The sequence below is a fragment of the Phaenicophaeus curvirostris genome, chromosome 20 (assembly GCF_032191515.1).
Source record: "Phaenicophaeus curvirostris isolate KB17595 chromosome 20, BPBGC_Pcur_1.0, whole genome shotgun sequence".
Lineage (NCBI taxonomy): Eukaryota > Metazoa > Chordata > Aves > Cuculiformes > Cuculidae > Phaenicophaeus > Phaenicophaeus curvirostris.
Window position 1 is genome coordinate 2,263,567 of NC_091411.1, and position 20,699 is coordinate 2,284,265.

Consider the following 20,699-nt stretch of genomic DNA (forward strand, 5'->3'; position numbering starts at 1 on the left):
AGCTCTGCTGGCTCCTTGAGCTCTGTGAGCTCTCAGGATTCCAGGGAGTTCCAGGGCTCTGTGGGCTCTGGTGGCTCCCAAGCTCTGGGCTCAGTGCCAGCAGCACCACTTTGCCCTGTGCCCGTGGGGTTCGTTCAGCCCAAGGAGGAGGAGATGATGAGGTGGAACAAAATCCTCGCTCCCATGGATCGCAGAGCGGGAGGAGTGGGTCTGGGTGCTGCAGGATTCAAAAGGGTTCAGGTTGGAGAGAACAATCCTCTCCTAACTTGGGCTTCTCTCTCTATTTAACTCTAGCCCCTGCTGTTCCTCCAGACATGGACGAAGAAGGCAACAGCACCAGCCTTGAGGTACTGTAGGCTTTGCTCTGACTTTTGGATGTGTTTATTTCCCCACCAAGGCTCCCAGACAGCCTGCTTTTATAGCATTTGGATGGTATCTTTAGGTGCAGTGTCTTTGTTTTGAAAGGCCCTTTAATGACAAGAGTTTTAGCCTTCCAAAAATGTCAAGATTGGTCCCATTTTTTGTCTGTGCATTTATTATTTATTTTGTGTGTGGGTATGTTATTCTTAAAATTTTACCTATTTTATTCAAATCGTTCCCACTGCTTCGTATTTGAAGCTGGTGGCAGAATGACACCATTTAAGTGTCTTTAGCCTAAAGATGGAATAATCGTGGAATTCTCTGGCAGCTGAGTCTCTCCGCAGTTGTTTTTAGCCATAAGTCCAAAACTCAGAGTCCAACAAGGCACGTGGTGCTTTCCATAATAACGAAAGATAAGGCCTGTGATAAGAAATAGTTGCTTTCAGAACTAGAATACCCATGCAACCTACTCAGATGCAGTTAAAAAAGCTTTTGTGAGAATCTAGTGTCTGTAGTCAAACCACAGGCGCGTGGGCCCATGTGTTTGTGAGCTACAAGGAACTCTGGTGCTCTGGGCGATCCTAATCTCAAGGCCTTGTTGTCGGTGCCGATAAGTGCTTGCCAGCCCTCCCGTGGTGGAATTTGTCTCTCTGTTTGCCTTGGAGTGCAACGCGAAGTTGTTGAACTCTCTGCAGAGCTGAGTGCTGCGCTTGGTTCTCTGAGTGAGCCCAGGCGATGTTTATGGAGCTGCGTACTTTTGTTGTTAGTTCTTGTTTTCTTAATGAGACTTCAGCGTCCTTGGAAAAAGCTGGCAAGTGCCGTTTCTGCTGATATATGCTGTTAGGGTGTCCATTTTTTGATGAAGTGAGGGTCTTTTCAGGGTTGTTCCCGATGTGTTTTGTCTCCAAGAGTTGGTTGAGGCTGCGTATGAAACGTGAAGTCCTTGAATTCTGGCTGTAGCCCTCTGAAGGGAGGGCCCTGTAGAGCTGCGGACTTCACCGTGACCTCATCCTGTCTCACGTGCTGTGGGGTATCAACGACTGCTTGCGTGTCTCTTGTGTCTGTAAGGCTGTAACCTCTCTGTTTTGCTTTGTCTCCTGAGAGGATTGTCAGTGCTTGGAAAGGTACCCACAGAGCGTGTAGGGGAATCACAGAATGGGTTGGGTTGGAAGGTACCTCAAAGCCCATCCAGTTCCTGCCATGGGCAGGGACACCTCCCACTGGATCAGGGTGCTCAAAACCCCATCCAACCTGGCCTCGAACACCTCCAGGGATGGGGCAGCCCCTGCTTCCCCAGGAAACCTGTTCCAGGGCCTCACTGCTCTCATTGTGAAAAAATTCTGCCTTATGTCTAGTCTAAATCTGCCCCTCTTCAGTTCAGACCCATTGCCCCTCGTCCTGTCTCCACAAGCCTTTGTAAACAGTCCTTGCTCACCTTTCCTGGAGTCCCCTGCAGGTACTGGAAGGTGGCTCTCAGGTCTCCTTGGAGCCTTCTCTTCTCCAGGCTGAACAACCCCAACGCTGTGTCTGCCCTTGTGTGGGAGGTGCTCTAGCCCTCCCAGCATTTGTGAGACTGTTGTCACTGCTCTGTTGTTTTCCTGACTAACAGGGGTCGGTGCAGGTCTCGGGACCATGTAGTTGAGGTTGGAGCTGTTCCCCCCACAGGCAGAGTGTTTACTGTGAATTCATTCCACTGTTTTATTACTTATTTTCTCAAAGTCCGTTGTGTTCGGTTTTCATCCTGAATAACATAGAACTATCAAGAAAAAGTTGATAGTTGGCTGGTTGGCTCTGGTTTAGAACTAATTAGGAATGTGTTGAACTGACACCTATGTACAGCTCTGCTGATGACCTCTCTCCACTGAAACCCTTGTATTTTCAAGTGCTGTAGTTGAGAGAGGGATGCTGTGAGGTAGCGATGTTGTGTCGTATGTGCCAGCCCAGGCACTGAAGTGTTTTTATGAAGGCTTTTCGCTGGTTTGGGGAGACTAATTTCACCTTCCTTTTGGTGCTAGGCTCAGTTACCGGCAGGTGGAACACGGATCCTACAGTTTGTAGAAGACAGGATACAGACCACCATGGTAATGTACGGCTTTAATCAACTGGGTGAAACGTTGTGTGTGCATAACTGGTGTGTAGATGGTGTGCACGTGACTTACGTGTATCTTCTCAGGAGTTCTAGGGACTCTAAAAAGTAACAGTCAAAGTCTGAGTGATTGTTTCTTTGCTGTCACTGTGCATGAGGCAGGAATTAATTGCTGTTATTTCATCCCAGATGCATCGAGTTCATTGTTTCATGGGCGGGGGGAAAATGCATGTGAGCTCATGGATGAGACACTGATATAGTTTAAACTATGTGTGACCTTTTAACTAAAAAATTAAATACTTATAGATGTAATTGACTTCTAGACATCTTGCTGAGGGAAATGTTCTCCTGCCCTCCAAAAAGCTTAAATTTTCAACTTCAGAAGGTACTAAGGTCTTTCCCCCTCCATTCCTCCCACAGTTGACTGGGATTGCCGTTGGAGCTGCAGTCGCCTTGTTGATTATTGGTGTTGTTGTGTTTGTTATTTACAAAAGAGTGAAACGATCTAGTAAGTACTCTGTACCTGCATATGTTTTAAAAGCAGTTTTCTCAGTTATCTTTAGTAATTTAGGAGTACTGTGTGGTAAATTCTATTCTGATTTGTAATGATTGCTTAGAATCATAGAATGGTTTGAGTTGGAAGGGATCCTAAAGCCCATCCAGTTCCACCCCCTGCCATGGGCAGGGACGCCTCCCACTAGATGCAGTTGCTCCAAGCCCCATCCAACCTGGCCTTGAACCCCTCCAGGGATGGGGCAGCCACCACTGCTCTGGGCAACCTGGGCCAGGGCCTCCACACCCTCATCATGAAGGATTTCTTCCTAATGTCTAATCTAAATTTTCCCCCTTCCAAATTTAAGCCCCTCATCCTATCACTCCAGGCCGTCGTAAAAAGTCCCTCTTCAGCTTTCCTGGAGCCCCTTTCTGTACTGGAAGCTGCTCTAAGGTGTCCCTGGAGCTTTCTGTTCTCCAGGCTGAACAACTCCAACTCTCTCAGCCTGTCCTCATATGGAAGGTGCTCCAGCCTTCAGATCATCTCCGTGGCCTCCTCTGGACCCATTCCAACAGTTTCATCTCCTTATGTTGGGGATTCCAGAACTGGATGCAGGACTCCAGGTGGGGTCTCCCAAGAATGGAGTAGAGAGGGAGGATCTCCTCCCTTGACCTGCTGGCCAGACTTCTTTGATGCAGCCCAAGGTGCAGTGTAGTTGCTGTGAAGGTAGTGGTTCTTGTAGGAAAACAACTTTAAAAGGTTGAAGAACTTGTGTTGATTCACTTACCCAGGTCTGAACATGGAATTTATAGCTTTTCAGTGGAGGACGCTGGAGGTTTTTGTTTTTCTGGTGTGTGATAGCCTTACTATCAGCTGGCATGTCAATAATGTCAGCCCTGCTGTGCTTTCACTGTTATGAGAAACGGGTGGGTTAGAGGTTTCCTTTCTGCAATTACAATTATCTGTTCAGAGAGCCTTTTTATCTCCTCCAGTGTTTAGGCAGAGCCTCAAGCCAGCTGTGCCCTGGTCTGGTGTGGCTAACCAGAGGTGGATAGCTGAGGTAACTTGTGTTGGTTAAAATTCCAAAGGCTGTCCCCGAGGGCTTGCTGCTCAGGAGAGCAGAGCCACAGCTGTCAGGGAGGTAGCAGAACAGACAGGCTGCAGCCAGTGTTGTTTCCTTTGGCACAGAGCTGTTGGAGATTCCTGACATGGTGCTTTTCTCTTTCAGAACAACTCCAGCCACATGTGCCTCAGTACAGATTTCGCAAGAGAGACAAGGTGATGTTCTACGGGCGGAAGATCATGAGGAAGGTAAGAACGTCTGGCATGATGAGAGGGAGGTAAAGGTTAAAATGCAGGTCGGGAGGTGCTGTAAACGTTGCACTGCCGCCCTTGCTTTGCCTTGCCCCAGGCCTTGAGCTTATGGCATGTTACTGGAATTCTGGGGGTGTTTCAGAACTCCTGGAATTCTGTCTGCATTGCTCATGGAACAGCAATAGCTTCTCCTTCTGACCAAATCGTACCTCTTTCAAGAACATTTGCATACAGTGAGGGTAGCAATAAATCCATGAGTATCTGTCCTCTATGGAGCTGATGATTCTTTAGATACCTATAGTAATCACTCTTTCTCAGTACTTGGGGTTACATCCCAGCTATTCAGTGCCTGCATTCACGATTCTCCTATTTGGATAATGACTTCCAGTACTGCTGTCAGACTCAAAGCTGACACCTTCTTTCCTGTGTGAGTCTGTGTGTGGAGCAGGTACTCGGATTTACCTTTCTGCAGTCTGCCTGTGAAGGGCACCGAGTGATTCAGTGTGAGCCCTTGCTTTCTTGTACTGAATTGTCAGTCGGACTTGTCAAACTGTCTTATTAGAGAATGTTTATCCCAAGATTGACCTCTTTGCCTTGGATTGCCACAAGGAATGCTGTCTATGAGCAGGCACTGATCTCTCTGGACCCAGGCCAATGGCAGGAGGATACGCCAGGGCAGATTTAGGTTGGACATTAGGAGAAGGTTCTTCTCCCAGAAGGCGTTGGAGCACTGGAACAGTTCCCCAGGGAAGCAGTCGCGGCACCAAGCCTGACGATATTCCAGAAGCGTTTGACCAACACCCTCAGACACATGGGGCGAGTGTTGGAGTGTCCTGTGCAGGGACAGGAGTTGGACTTGATGATTCTCGTGTGTCCCTTCCAACTATGGCATTCTGTGATTCTGTTCCCTCTGGTTCCTGTCCTGATGTTCCTTTCCTATTATTTTGAAAGGTCTCCTTCAGAATTTTCCATCTGTCAGGAATCTGTTTCTGCGTCAGCTGATGAAATCTTTCAAGTCTATAGCTTCTTTTGTCTTTGCAAGTGGCTTTTCTTGGAGAATGACAACAAGAAGACTTCAGTAATTCTGAGCTGGATGTTTCGTTTAATGGATGAAGTTCATTGTAGTGGACATGCTATGTCAATGCATTCACCACTGGTTGCCTGGATTTCTGTTTAACTGAGGAGATTAGTCATCCTGTCTTCCTCCTCAGTACACGAATTTCCTTGAAGCTACTTAGTGTATGTGGAATGAGAGATTTGTTTTTCTGATTGTTAGGACTGCTACGGTCACAAGAACTCATCTTTTCAGAGGTGTTGCAAGCAGCTGTGTCAGAGCAGAGATTGTGCATTTGGTGTTGTCACGAGCTGGTGCAATAGGTCCTGGAGGTCACGGTGACTTCTTCACTCAACATTTCCCATTCCAAAATCTATATAGCAACGTTTTGGAGCTCCGTGCACAGTTTTAGTTTGTATGAAGGTATTGAGAAAGCCTGACTTTGAAAAGGTGCCTCCTATTCAGGCAGAATCTTGCTTGTACTCATTATCTGTTGAATGCACGATGGGGAATGGAAATGGTTGATTGAGGAGAAAGGCTGTTTAACTCCGACTGCCGCGAGTGCTCCCTGCCTGCTGTCCTGTGGTGTCAGAACCACGGTGTGCTGCAGCGAGCTTCCTGACCCAGGGAAGCTGCAAAGCCCCTTGTGGGACCATAGCAGAGTGTGGGGTACACGTGTGGGGTAACTTGCTCAAGCCAGGTCTGCACTCGCATTGCCAGGGCACTTAAAACATCATCTGCAGAAAAATGGGGCGTGGGTAAGTAACCCTGCTGTGTTAGTCACTGCTTGCTGAGGAAGCGGGTCCACCTGCACCTCGAATCCTGGGTTCAGTTTTGGGCCCCTCACTACAAGAAAGACATTGAGGGGCTGGAGCGCTTCTGGAGAAGGGGAGCGGAGCTGGGGAAGGGTCTGGAGCCCAAGGGTTCTGGGAGCAGCTGAGGACCTGGGGCTGTTTAGCCTGGAGAAGAGGAGGCTGAGGGGAGACGTCCTCGATCTCTGCAGCTCCTGAAAGGAGATTGTGGTGAGGTGGGTGCTGGGCTCTTCTTCCAAGTAACGAGAGGAAATGGCTTCAAGTTGTGCCAGGGGAGGTTTAGACTGGCTATTAGGAAAAAATTCTTTACTGACAGAGTGGTGAAGCCCTGGCAGAGGCTGCCCAGGGCAGTGGGGGAGTCTCCATCCCTGGAGGGGTTCAAAACTTGTGTAGTTGTGGCACTTCAGGGCATGGTTTAGCTGACACAATAGGGTTGGGCTGAGGGTTGGACTGGATGAGCTTAGAAGTCTTTTCCAACCTTAATGATTCTGTGAATGCTTCCTGCTGTGAGCTGCTGCAGCGTTCTGCCTCCCACAATGCTAAACGTTGAAGTGAATTCAAATACTGGGTCTTCAGTTAGACCCTGCGCTGGTTGTAATATTCCGTTCTGGAGCTCAGTTTCTCTGTGCAGGGAGGAGGTTGCTCCTTGAACCTTGCTGTTGCATTGCAGGTCACGCTTCTTGTAGAACTTGATCCTGAAAACCCCCAACGAAAAGAAATAGTGGACACTGCCAGGAACTTAAAATTAATATTCTTTAATGCAGCTGTTTGTCACACATAAATAAAGAGTACTTGGAATTCCACATGGTAACGTGATTTCGGATAGGTTTTTTTGGGTTTTTTTGTTGCTTTGTTCCTGAATACAACATAGAAAATTACAAACTAACTGCTGTTGATTGCACTCCATGTATTTTTGATAAGATACTGAGATTTTACTTTTCTAAAACCATTAAAAAGTGAATCTCCCAACTAATTGATAAATTCTTCTGTGAAAGAAACTGTTTCTTGATCTTCAAGTCTGAGAAACAAAGGGAGAACTGTTACTCTTTGTGAGTGACTGTTGGTGTGGTTTCTGGGCGTTGTGGTGGTTGCGTGTCTCCAGAAGGTGGCACTTGGCGACTGTTGGGAACAGTAAAGCCTGGCTGATGCCTGGCACCACTGGCCCTGGTTGTCAGCACCCCTCCGACTGCTGGGGAGTCGCAGGGCTTTAAATATGCCTTGCCTGCCTGGTGCTGAGTTTTCCTGAGTCAGAACTGTACAGCTAAGGGTGTTTTTCCCTCTGCCATTGAACACCACTCTAACAGTTGATTGTTAAAATCAAAGTATACTGCACTGGCTTTCTGATCCTGGATCCGTTCCTCCAAGGTCTTGCGCGAGTGCTTCCCTCTAGTTATGTTCTGATAACTTGGTAGATGAGTTGGAGTCTTTGCAGGGCTGGAATGAGCGTGTTGGGGCTTCTTTGGTTGTTTTGGCTTTTACTAAACGTTTTTGTTTTGGTTATTTCCTCCTAGGTCAGAACTCTTCCAAACTCCCTGGTTGGCAACACTGTCCCTCGCCAAAGGATGCGCAAGAGGGCAAAAGTTTTATCTTTGGCTAAAAGGTATGTGCGCTTTTGGATGGGGAAGATTCATTCCACGGAGGCTGGTTTTGTGGTGTGGAGCCTGTTCCTAGCAGGGAGTTTCTCTGTAGCTGCTGTTTTTTCCATGTTGTCAGCTGTGCATTTGCTGCAAGGGAGGGCACGCGGCACTGAGGAAAGGCAGGAAGGTGAAACGCTGCTGTCTTAGCTACTTGGTAATGTGTAGCTTGGCACGGTGTGTATTTAGTATTGAAGTCAACCTGAGGCATCAGCACACAGCCTGCGCTTAAAACAAATGAGGAGACATCCTGAACAAGCCTTATGAGAGGCAGCTGAGGGAAGTGGGGTTGTTTAGTCTGGAGAAAAGGAGGCTGAGGGGACACCTCATCACTTGCCTGAAAGGAGATTGTAGTGAGGTGGGTGCTGGTCTCTTCTCCCAAGTAATTAGTGATAGGATGAGAGGGAATGGCCTCAAGTTATGCCAGAGCAGGTTTAGTTCGGATATTAGGAAAAAAATCTATACTGAAAGGGTTCTCAGGTCTAGCAGAGGCTTCCCAGGGCAGTGGGAGAATCGCCATCCCTAGAGGGGTTTAAAAGATGGGTCGATGAGGTGCTCAGGGATCTGATTGAGTAGTGGAGAGGTGTGGTCAGACTCCATGATCTTAAAGATCTTTTCCAAACGAACAATTTGATGAGCTTTCTGATTTGTCTTTCTCTTTCTAGAATTCTGCGCATTAAGAAGGAGTGTCCAACTCTGCAACCAAAAGAGCCGCCTCCCTCTTTGCTAGAGGCAGATCTGACTGAGTTTGACGTAAAGAATTCCCATTTGCCATCAGAGGTCCTATACATGCTTAAAAATGTTAGGTAATGTCAAATGGAGAGGGAAGCTTCAACTTGATTTTGGTGGATGTTGAAGTGATCTGGATACTTGGCAGCTTGTGGCAAGTCTTAAATTTTATCACAGTATGGTCAGGGTCTTTAAGCAGTTGACTGAAAGTTCATCTGACTATGAGGAAAGAATAAATGACTTCTAAGTTTCTAGAAATTTTAAGAAAATAATTAAGTGCATTGAAAAAATAGCTGGGGGGGTGTGTGCGGGGAGAAAAGAGTTGAAGAGGTGGATTAGTGGCTTAAATTAGGGGATAGCGATGATGATAAAGCTGTTGTGACATATAATTGTCTTGAAGGTCACACATACTCTAGTAAAACTGCTATTTAAGTCATCTAAATGTTCTACTGTGGAATTGTGATCTCGTATGACCAATTGATGTTGCAGAGAATTTGATTGATTGATGCTGTTAAATGTGAGCTGACTGAGCTGTGTGGAGGCCCCTTCTGGTGCGTGCGATCAGGCTTAAGATGCCTATTTCTGTCCGCCTGGTAGCGACTGACTGGTTTCAGTATTGAATGAGTCCAGTTGCACGTTATCTGCAGGAAGTCTCATATTCCAAACTTAGAAATATGTGCAGATGTCTTTCCTTTTGTTTTCAGCCTTCCTCATGTTTCTGTTACGGGGACAAGGTCACTGTACTAAAAGGGAAAGTTCCATAGGGTAACTTTTCTCACAGAATATATGAATCCTGTAGGTTTTTGTATTTCTTCCCCTTCAAAAGCCATGCTGGTGCTTGAGGAAGACTGGATACACTTCCTTCTCAGTCTGCTGGCGTTGCTCGGAGTGCTACTCAAAAAGGAACTCCAGTATTTTCAGTTTTCCCTTTGCGTTCTCTGTCCTGCAGGGTCCTTGGCCACTTTGAGAAACCTCTTTTCCTGGAACTGTGCAAGCACATGTTTTTTGTGCAGCTGCATGAAGGGGAATACATCTTCCGTCCTGGGCAGCTGGACAACAGCATCTACGTTGTGCAGGATGGCAAGCTGGAAGTCTGCATTCAAGAAAGCGTAAGGATAAATTGGTCTGTGGTTCTTGAGGCGAGTCTTCCGTCAGAGCAAATAGCTTGGCAGGAATCCTTAGGCATTGATTAAACTTAGGCGTTGGAATCATGGTGATTTAGAAAGGATTACCCCCAGCCCTTCAAGGCCATGAGATTGATAGAGATCAAGGTTTTGAGCTGTTGTCCCTGGTGTCATAGATGAGTGAGTGGAACATGATGCTGATCAAGCATTCTGTAATGTTCTTGCGTACTCTAGTTGCATGGTTGCTGAGGGGGGATGAGGTAGAACTGATTTTCATAGCATTGGAAACGTTCTCCTTTTGAACAGTAGTATCATAAAATAGGTGTGCAGAGCGGGAAGACCAAGTACATGTCCCTCTGTAATATTCTGTTATGGAATATTATCTATTCTTTGTTTTTTACTAGCTCTTGGCACATAATCCCTTGATAAGGGAGGGAATTGTCTCGGAGTGAAGGAAGCTTTTTTTGGTTGTTACCTAGCAAAGACAACAAGGTCACATCTCCCCCTAACCAGACCGGCTTTTAGTTTTTTTAATTCATTACTTTTAGAATGATGGTTTAAAACTTTGGGGGATTGAATTAGCACACTCCATCACAGCAGAGAGGAGACGAGCACCTGAGTTTTGACGGGGGGCCATTTCTTTTAGGGCTGTTTAGAGTATCTGGGAAGCGGGGCAGAGCAAGTTAAGCTCTCTGTAATGCTCCACGTGGGCCATATATACTGCTGTGACCCTGCAGTAATCTTCCACCTTTGCAGGATGGAACAGAAGTGGTTGTCAAGGAGGTGCTGGCAGGAGACAGCGTCCACAGCCTTCTCAGCATTCTCGATGTTATCACGGTGAGTTCTTGAATGTGCAGGTTTTCTGCAGTGCTGCTTTGTGTCACAGAGACTGCTGGGGCAAACAGGCTTTGAATGTTGGTAGGGGAGAAGTGGAATGGAAAATGTTTCTTTGACCAATTCTTTTCCTCCTCCCAGGCCTTCACAACTGTAAACTTAGCTCTGGGGTATGTTCATTAGTTATGAAAGGTGTATACTTGACAGCATAACGCTGCCTGTTTCTGATAAGCACTAGGATCTGAATTATTCTTCTATGGCTGGAAAACTGAGGTATGGTTTGATTTGTTCAAGGTCACAGAGCAGTCGGGAGGACCAGGTTATGGCCCAGAAATCCAGGCTTTGGTGCTTAGTGTTATTTACTGAATTTATTTTCCTTTAGTTTAATGAAAATAACTCTTGACAGTTATTATTGTAATTATGCTGTGAAACCAGTTGATGGGTTTAATATTTTCCAAATACGTTAGTGTTGCTGGTGACCATCGGAAGGCTGTGCTGCTCTCTGGCAGGTGGCACAATGAGCACAATGCTAGCTGGTCATATTTGTTGCACAAATTAGTGTTGTGGCTTTTGTTTCAGGTGGAATGACGATGAGGGTTTTTGCTGGAATTGTCACAATGCCTCTTTTCAGGAATACCTAAACTGGTAGTGGTGAATTCATCTTTGTTGAAACACAAACACTTCAAGTGTTTACTCGAAGGATTTTGATAGCTGAGAGGATGAATATAATCTAATCAGGAAGTTGTTCATATTTGACCTTGTATCACATTTCTCTTGTGCTTGGCCATCTCCTGTCATTAAAAGGAACTGCTAATTTACGTGTGAGTGGCTTTAAGATTCTGTAAAGTGCTCTTTGCCACTTCAGATGCAAGCAGCTGTACAGATATATATAAAATTTCCATCAAACCTGTCAAATGTGATAAACAATGTTTAAGCTCAGTAGTGCTTTCTTCTGTAGAAAGTAATGGCAAGTGAATAATTTGGACAGTACGAGTCCAGTTCTTGCTGTCAAATCCATACTAACAGCAGATTTAGAGCATCTTTGCCCTTGGTACGTCCACCAGTAAATTTCCTTAAGGACATTGTTCTATAGAGCAGGACCATGTGTAGGAATGTGATGGTCATGTTCTTCTCCAGTATTTTTTGCTAATAAATGAGAGGAAATCCTTCTACAACAGTAATTTGTGATTTTGTTTTAAATGGCGGTTGCCATTTATTTTGTGTTATTTTTTTCTTTAAATTCTTGTTCTGTTATTTATTTGTCTTCTCCTCCTGTGCTTTGCCCTGGTGAGGCTGCATCTCGAATCCTGGGTTCGGTTTTGGGCCCCTCGCTATAGGAAAGACATTGAGGTCCTGGAGTGTGTCCAGAGAAGGGGAACAAAGGTGGTGAAGGGTCTGGAGAACAAGTCTTATGAGGAATGGCTGAGAGAGCCGGGGGTGTTTAGCCTGGAGAAGAGGAGGCTGAGGGGAGACCTCATTGCTCTCTACAACTGCCTGAAAGGAGGTTGTAGCGAGGTGGGTCTTCGTCCCTTCTCCCAAGTGAGAGGCAATAGGACAAGAGAAAATGGCCTCAAGCTGTGTCAGGGGAGGTTTAGATTGGACATTAGGAAAAATTTCTTCACTGAAAGGGTTCTCAAGCACTGGCAGAGGCTGCCCAGGGAGGTGGTGGAGTCCCCATCCCTGGAGGGGTTTTAAAAGCGGGTGAGGTGCTTGGGGACATGATTTAGTAGTAGACAGGTACGATTGGAGTCAATGATCTCTGAGGTCTTTTCCAGCCTAATGATTCTGTTCTGTAATTTTTCTTTTTCATTAGTTCTGCTGCTGGTAAGTCAGAAAATAAAACTTGACAGTGTGTAGGTAAGAGCCATCAGTGTGTGAAAGAGCACACAATGAAAAACCTTGCAGATTTTTTTTTTCTGTAGTGACTAGTTCTCATTTATTTTTTCAATTCTTTTTTTCCCCTTTTCCCCAGCTTTGTGATCTGGTTGATTTATTTCTGTTTTTCCTTATGCCCCTTGCTGCTTTTAGGCATAGGAGTAGTTTTAAAAGAGAGAAGGCAAACAGAAAGAAAGTAGTGTTGATGAAACTAGAAGAGACTTCTCAGTGGCATTCCATGTTAATGAGTAAGGCTGAGAACTTCTCACAGACAACACAACCTTAATCAGGTTTCACTGTACTCCTAAACACGTGGATCTGGCATGAAGAAAGGATTTGAGTTGTCTGAGCTGGATTATGGTTTCTGTGACTGATTTTGTAATGCACGGTGTCAGGCCAGCCCCCTACTTGGTTGAGTGATGTGCAGGAAAACTGAGGCTGTTGCAAGAAGTGGCAAACTCTTCTTGTTGGGTCTAAAAGAAAATTCACACAAGGGGTTCTTTTGTCATTTAATGTTCCAGTTTTTTTCGATTCGAGTCTATGAACTACAAAGCTACTAGCTCTGACAGAAGAGGCTTGTTCTGTGTTTCGCTCATTCTGAGGACAGGTAAATGCTGCTGCCTCACAACTCGAAGGAGAAACTGGAAGCTGTTGAATCTAGATAGATGCTAGCCTGTTCCTGGAATTTTGGAACAGTTCTCTGTGGTAGTTAATCTGTGTTGATACAGCCTCACATGTTAAAGTAATCTCTGAACTAAGCATTGGCAATTTCTATGTGAGAGTTTCTAGAGGCTGTTCTGAGTGCTCCTGTACTTCTGGTGCTGTCAAAGGTGTTTCGTGAAGAAAAACTCTCTGTTTAGAGTTAAATGGGAAAATAGAGACAGTGTTTGATGCTGATTGCGAGAGCTTTGGATTTTGCTCCTGTTCATCCTCCATGTTGAGATGGTATTTTGAAATCTGTGAGCGAGTCGCATAGCTGGAATGAAAAAGAAGAGACCGAGAGGAATATTCACCAACTGCCAGCGACTAAAGGGAAAACAATGAAAGGCTGAAGATTAAAAGGATCTGGAAAAACATTTGGATAAAAGTGAGCCTGCAAGGCTCAAGTCTATTTAAATGGCAGTGGACATTAGAGATGAGGTTATAAAGAAATGATTGATTGCTGCAAGAGCTTTGGGTTGCAGCAGTGGTGATGTTGTGTGGAGGATGGCAGGTAGGAGCAGCAGAAGGCAAAAGTCAAGCAATGGGAATAGGGAGAACACGACAGGTTATTGAGTCCAAAAAGGAGCTGCCACTCCAGGCAGGAGAATGTGAGGCATCGGTGTCCTCTGTAGCAGATTTCTTAATCAAGTTCATTGAATTTGGCTGTTTGCTGTCATCTGGATTCAAATTCAGCTGTGACATTCCTAACCTACAGTACTTGATTGCTCTGCAGCTCTGGGAATGACACAGAAGTAAATAGTTACGTGTGCTGAGGACGAAAAGTTCTCTGTTGAAAATCCCTAATTCGTTACTGATTATAACTTAACAGCTCCTTGTGACCTGAATGTGTGGCTGTAAAATATTATAATGGAAACGTGGTGTTTGTCTCGTGCAGCTGATGACATTGTGTTTGAGAGAGCTGACAGTTATGGGAACATTTCCTTGTGTCCCCCTGACAGCGCATTCCAGCCCAGTTAGATGTGGGGGTTGGCCCTTGCAGCACCAGGATGCTTGGATGCAGGGAGCTTGAAAAGGAAAAATTATAACCTGAAAATCAGTAGGAATGGCCTGTTCTTTGGAGAAAAAGGCTGCTGCATCATTATCTGTTATTATATTAACACAGGGCTTCTAAGATGCTGTTGGAACTGTTTTATCCTCAATCGAACGCTGTGCAAAGAATGACCCATAAACTTCTCTGGGTAAAGCGCAAACTCTATAACTGTGCAGTACAGGGCTCACTTTACCCTTTGGAATAACTGCTATGGGACACCATTCAACTCATCGCTGGACAAAGGACAAGCATTTACAGATTTAATAAGTTTTCTCAGTTTATCAGTATGTGTTTGGTACAGAGAGTGCTAGGAAATGCAGATGATGGCAAGTACAGTGATATATGGAGACAAAAGAAGACAGTAGGCCAGAAAGCCAACTGTATCCTCGGCTGCATCCAAAGCAGTGGGACCAGCAGGGCGAGGTGGGGGATTCTGCCCCTCTGCTCTTGTGAGACCTCACCTAGAATCCTGTATTCAGTTCTGGAGTCCTCAACACAGAAAGGACATGGAGCTGTTGGAGCGAGTCTAGAGGAGGCCATGAAGATGATCCTCTCATATGAGGACAGGCCGAGAGAGTTGGGGTTGTTCAGCCCGGAGAAGAGGAGGCTGCAGGGAAGACTTAAAGCAGCTTCCAGTCCTTAAAGTGGCTCCAGGAAAGCTGGGGAGGGACTCTGGATCAGGGAATGCAGGGTTAGGATGAGGGGAACAGTTTTCAGCTGAAAGAGGGGAAATGGAGCTGAGATCTTGGGGAGAAATGTTTTGCTGTGCAGGTGGGGAGGCCCTGGCCCAGGTTGCCCAGAGCAGGGGTGGCTGCCCCATCCCTGGAGGAGTTCAAGGCCAGGTTGGATGAGGCTTTGAGTAACTGGATCCAGTGGGAGGTGTCCCTGCCCATGGCAGGGGGTGGGACTGGATGGGCTTTGAGGTCCCTTCCAGCCCAAGGATTGTATATGCAGTTCCTTTTACATTTGAATGTAGGGAGAAATCCAAATGACATTTGTCTGAAGCCAGGCTTTGGCCTGTGAAACAGGACTGTTGCATTTATTTTTGGGTACAGCAAAAGCACAGAAATGTCATTTGTGAATTTCTTTACTTAATTAAAAGAAAATCAGCAAATTTGAGGACGCCTGGTAGCTTTGCACTGTGGGTCAGAGATGTTTAAAATTTGAATTCCCTCAGGAACTCGAAAATCACAGCTATTAATATCATCCCCGGATTTTATAAAAAGGTCAGCTAAAGTTGATGTAATTAAGAAAGTGGTTCCAATTAATTTAATTTAATTTTAGGATCTACTTCATTGAGGCTTGCAGACAGCAGGGCAAGCAGAGTTATAGCTGTGTTTTCCAAAGCTGTTACGGAATGCATCTTGTTTGGTTGTGCTGGGTTCTTTAGCAGCGATTCTTCTGCAGTGATTGTGTTCAGTTGTTTGACACTCTGGAAGCCTTGCAGGTTTTTTCTTTCAGTGTCGGTGTGTTCAGTGCTCAGAAAAATTTGTCTCCTGCTCTTGAGGAGGAATGAAAGCATCAGAATGTGTGAGGTGGCTGCGTGAAAGCAGAAACTCTGTTTCTTCCCTAGGCCATGCTCCGTACTACAAAAAGGCTCCTTTTATCTTAGAAATAGTGGGTTTCACGTGTTAGTAATGAATTCATTGCTTGCAGATATTCTTTTTCAGCATGTACTAATAGGGTAGAAGGAGAGCTCTCTGGATTTTTTTGTCCAAGTGTTTGGCATTAGGTTTTTGTTGAAATGTGTTCTGATTCAAGAAGGAAAATCCGAAACCAGAGGCTTGCCTTCCAGCATTAAAATCTCTGCTTTCTACCCACTGGCAGTTTTAATTTTCATTGGTTTGAGAGTTCTCCATCTGTTCCTTGAGCTGCTTGGCGTGCTCGAGGTCCGGTTTATGTTAAGTAAAGAGAAGCGCTCGGCTTTGTCACCTGGAATATCTCGTAGATGTAGGAATATGTACAAAGATCCATATATGTATCTTAGAATACAAGAAATCTGCTTGGTTTTTGTCTTATTCCGTTATGTATATAATAACTATAAAATCTGGATAGTCTATTTTTTGCTCATTATGTGAGTCTGATTGTTGTTGCAGCAAACAGATTGCTCATCAGCACAGGTAACAGCAAAACCTCTTTTCTCTGCGGTCCGGAAGAGCTGGAAGCTGAAATACTCCTGAAAGCTGGCTTTGCCTGTAATAAAACTGTACCACAGCTGACAGACTTGCCAGGTCCCCTGAACCTGACACCTTCCTGTAGCTCTTATTTCCCTACCTCTGGCTCTGTTTAATGCCCGTGTACGTTCCCCTGGCCGGGCTGCCCTCATTACACCGCCTGCAGGTCATAGAGCACAAGTTGAAGGGTTTTTGCGGTCAGATGACGTCTGTCAAGCGTATACAATATCAAAGGAGAAATTTGGGAAGAATTGGGTCAGATAATTGGTGGATTAACCTTGTGTCTCTGAAACTTTCCCTTAGGGTCATCCTGCTCCTTATAAAACAGTCTCAGCCCGAGCAGCCATTCCGTCTGCAATATTGCGGCTTCCAGCAAGCGCCTTTCAAGATGTTTTCCAGAAATATCCTGAAACTCTTGTTAGAGTGGTGCAGGTAAGCTTTGTTTTTAAGTAGAAGTTGGGGGCGGGGGGGGGGGGGGCGGGAAAAACTCACACTAATTTCAAACATACATTTTGAACTTCAGCAAGCTCATCATCCTTTTACTTACATGGATCTGCTCAGTATGGCTTCTTTTCAAGATTTGGACTCATCTTGCTTTTCCACTCGCTTGTAAGAGTCCTAGACTTGATGATCTCAGCACTGATCACATGCAGGAAGAAATAATTCATATATATGTATGCACACACTGAATCAGTTTCTGCACGGATATCCTCTTGACCTGAGCTGTGAGCTCTTTAGTCGTGGTGGGGCAGAACATGCTGACATGATCTCTGCGTCACGGTTGGGCACCAGCAGGACTTGAGAATGGCTCACATTATGGAAAAGACAGTTGCATAGTCTGAGCAGGGGCTGCTGTATCCCAGGAGCTGTTTGTTGAAGGATGATGCTTTGCAGACTTCAGGCTGGCCTGCGGGCTTCCACTCTAGCAGCAGTTGTCCCTGTGGGTGGGAAGGGCTGTGCTTTATTGTAGTTTTCAGTTCTCTTCCCTTGCTTTGCGGGAGCTCGGGGAGTTCTCCAGTGAGCACTGCAAATGTCTCATGCATCCTGCGAACGGAAGCTGCTGCAGGGACTGGTGTATTAACAGTTTCAGTCTGGAGTTTGCCCAGTGCTGCGTTGCCCACAGGAACAGTATTCACCGGGGTGGGGGGGGGATGTCACCTGATCATTCTGGTCTGTCCTTTTGTTTTACTGTCACTTCTAAATCTTTTTGTCCTTGCAAGCTGTTCTGGTATCTGGATGATTTATGAGACGTGAACCTCCTAGTACTGATGGCTGAGGAGAAGAGATCATGATACCAATTTAATTTGCCCCATGAGAGCTGTCGGGTGGTGGCACAGGTTCTGTGTCGGCAAAGCTGGAATAATTTTTCTAATGAGAAGGGGGAAAATGAAGGGAAAAGCTTTCATATCAAAGCAGGTTTATTAATATTTACAGAAAACAAAAAGCATTATATGGTGTTTGGGAGTTAGGCTTTGGGTTTTTGTGCCATTAAATGACTGTGAAGTCTTTGGTAAACCACTTGAATCCATCTTTGCCTCAATTTATCGACTACTGAAAAGAGATTTCAGCTTAGCGTGCAGTCTGCCTTTTATGATGTGCCTTCAGATACTCTGGTACATAATTATCTAAATGCAAGGGTGAGTGTGGGAGAATGCTAAATCCACTGCTATTGCTTCTTGATTTCCCCTTTCTAGATCATCATGGTGAGGCTGCAGAGAGTGACCTTCCTCGCTTTGCACAACTACCTCGGTCTGACCACTGAGCTCTTCAGCTGTGTGAGTCGGGGGTACATTTCACCTGCCCTTCCTGTGCGGTCTGTGACCTGACACAGAGAGGTGTCCCTTCTTTGAGGAAATTATAAAGCAAATGTTAATTTAATATGACAGTGCTTGAGAAGCCAGGTACTTGATATAACCAACCCATAAAATCTAACCTGTGCTGATGCCTGGGGAGTTGAGAGGAGGCTTTAGTTTCAAATGTTTGAAGAAGCATGTCACTTGGAAGTGATGTCAGTGCATCACTGTGTACCTCAGTGGTCCTGGCAGCCGTTAACAATACAGAGTCACTTTTACTTGTAAAGATTCGAAGGATGACATGTCCTTGGTGGAAGAGGATCAAGCCAGGGAATTCTTGAACAAACTGGGCATAGCTAAGTCTGTGGGCTGTGATGGGATGCACCCCTGAGTGCTGAGGGAGCTGGCAGATGTCATTATAAGGCCACCCTTGATGATCTTTGAGCAGCTGGGAGAAGAAACGGGGCTCAATATGGGCTCCGTTCCTGTTTAACATGTATGAGTTTGTGGTTTATTTGCCTCTTCACCTTGCTTCTTGCAGCAAAGCCAAGCCATCCCGCTTGTCTCTGTGTCGAGTGTAACATCTGGAGGAGGTTTGAACAAAGCAGTAAAAAAACAAGTGTCCAATTTATCAGAGGAGGATCGTGGAGAGAAGTCTGAAAGAGCTGGGGATGCACTGGAAACAGGTAACTGTCCTTGTGATATTCTTTAATTGCTGAGCTATCAGAGGAGTTTTGTTTGGTTAGAGTAATTAGGGATTGGCTTAGATAAGGTTCCAGATTTGAAGTCTTTGGATGGTCTTTAGCTGTAATAGGAAATTATTACTGTGTTGTTAATGATGCCAAGGGGTAAGGGAGAGAGGATAAAACGTGGCTGCTAATGTTAACTCCACAGGAAGACCCACAAAGGTTCTGCACTCTAGATGCTAGCACAAGAACTGGTGGATATATGCAGGCTTTAAGGCTGAAGTGCCAGTGTGGAAGCTAAATCAAGGAAAATACTGAGCTGAATTTTGCCTCAGAACCTGAAAAAAATTTAATTAAATTGAAAGTAGGAAGCAGGTTTAAACTATGTTTAACATTAGCTTTTCAAACACAGCCTCTAATAAGGTTTCAAAGTGGAAAGTGAGAGGTTCTTGCTGTCAGTGAAATTTTTTTATTGTATTAGGGAGTACCTTGTGCTCGTTTTCTGTAACAGTTTCGTTTCTGAATTTCAGATATGTTGAAGATTTCTGGTACAGAGAACTTTGAGCCTGTTTTCAGAAGAAGCCTTTCCTCACCTCCCTGTGCAGGGTCTGCAGAGGCTTCCAGTAAGTAGCACTTGGCAAAATTGTGGGAAATGTCATGTATCTCATCATACTGGGGGAGACTCGTGCCCCCTTGAGCACTGGGTTGGACGATCTTCCCCTTTACCTTAGATAATCACCCTGCACCAGTACTGCTTCCAAATCGTTTGTCAGAATGTTATTCTCTGAAGTAATAAATGGGCAATTATCTACAAGAGCGTTCCCTTGCTGTCTTTATTAGCAGTGGGGAACATGCAGTAACGTGGCTACCTAGACACCTGCAAAGAAAGAGCTTTGTTTCAGTCCTATCAATTAATAAAGTGAGTTATGATGATATGCTATCATCTTTCATTCAAAAGGTGACACACGATTCTTGCTTGGCTGATTGTCCCAAAATGCACATTATGTGGCTTCGCTGAATGTTTTTTGAGTGGTAATAAAGGTGATTTATCATTGAATGCTCTGAGACATTGATGAGGCTGAGCTGCTCTGCTGCTGCAGTGTTAATTTTGGTGAACTCCAGCCACCTGCACTGTGACATCTTCCTCCAAGTCACTTTTTCTCTTGGTGTTATACGCCAGGCAGGGAAACTGGCACTTTTTGGGTGTATCACAGGAGGAAGGCATCTGTTTTTCATTAGCTGAGTATCACACCAACCATCCTGAGGTGTTTGTAAGGTCGTGCTTAGATACTGAGGTAATTATGAAGATATTGTAAATAGAGATGTGTATAACATTTAATCAGTGGAATAAAGGTGCGTGCATTAGAAGACGCATGTGTTGTTTCTTTTGACTATTAAATAGTTTAGGATATAGGAACATATTATGAGGGGTTACAGAGTATGGACACGAGGAGAGAGGAGGGAGACAGGCTGAAGGAGCCCTCAGTGTTGAGGCTCTCCTCGTTGTGAGGTCTGTCTGCTGTCAAGTTAACATGATGGCATGTAGAGAGGAGAAGAAAGGGTAGCAGAGTTTCTTGCATCTTGCTTCATTTTTACCAATAAAGAGTTGATTCACTTACTTTTCAGTTTGTTATGTACATGTACAATGTCCCAGGTACGGTTTTTCTTAACTTCCATGTTACTGTCCAGAAGGGCAGAGCTGGCAGAGAGGTAGGATTTTTGCGTGGTGATAAGCGGATTGTCTTTCTGAACCAGGAAAACAAATTGAGGGAAAATACTGAAGTCACCCATGCAAGCCCTGGCTTTATTTTCATGTGTTAGGTTGGTTTGTGCTGTGCAGCCCTGTGCACCAGCAGACCTGATTCAGTGGTGAATTCATCAGTGCTTCCTCTGAACGTAGCGACGTCCCCCCAGGTGGATGGAGTTTGGTGGGATCTACCCCTGCAGCCCTGTAGCACCTTAAAGGTGTGTGCTCCTG

The 20,699-nt window shown here is 45.2% G+C and overlaps 1 protein-coding gene across 1 annotated transcript in view; it reads left to right on the forward strand.

Annotated features, from left to right (window-relative positions):
- Nucleotides 1-294: 294 nt before the first annotated feature.
- Nucleotides 295-20,699, forward strand: part of PNPLA7 (patatin like phospholipase domain containing 7) — a 133,980-nt gene continuing 113,575 nt past the window's right edge. The window contains exons 1-12 of the mRNA XM_069873000.1: nt 295-347; nt 2,376-2,441; nt 2,867-2,954; nt 4,168-4,250; nt 7,631-7,719; nt 8,419-8,559; nt 9,432-9,591; nt 10,363-10,443; nt 16,546-16,674; nt 17,937-18,017; nt 18,577-18,721; nt 19,252-19,344. Of these exons, the coding sequence (XP_069729101.1) occupies nt 315-347; nt 2,376-2,441; nt 2,867-2,954; nt 4,168-4,250; nt 7,631-7,719; nt 8,419-8,559; nt 9,432-9,591; nt 10,363-10,443; nt 16,546-16,674; nt 17,937-18,017; nt 18,577-18,721; nt 19,252-19,344 (1,189 nt within the window). The 5' untranslated portion in view covers nt 295-314. The remainder of the gene's footprint in view (nt 348-2,375; nt 2,442-2,866; nt 2,955-4,167; nt 4,251-7,630; nt 7,720-8,418; nt 8,560-9,431; nt 9,592-10,362; nt 10,444-16,545; nt 16,675-17,936; nt 18,018-18,576; nt 18,722-19,251; nt 19,345-20,699) is intronic.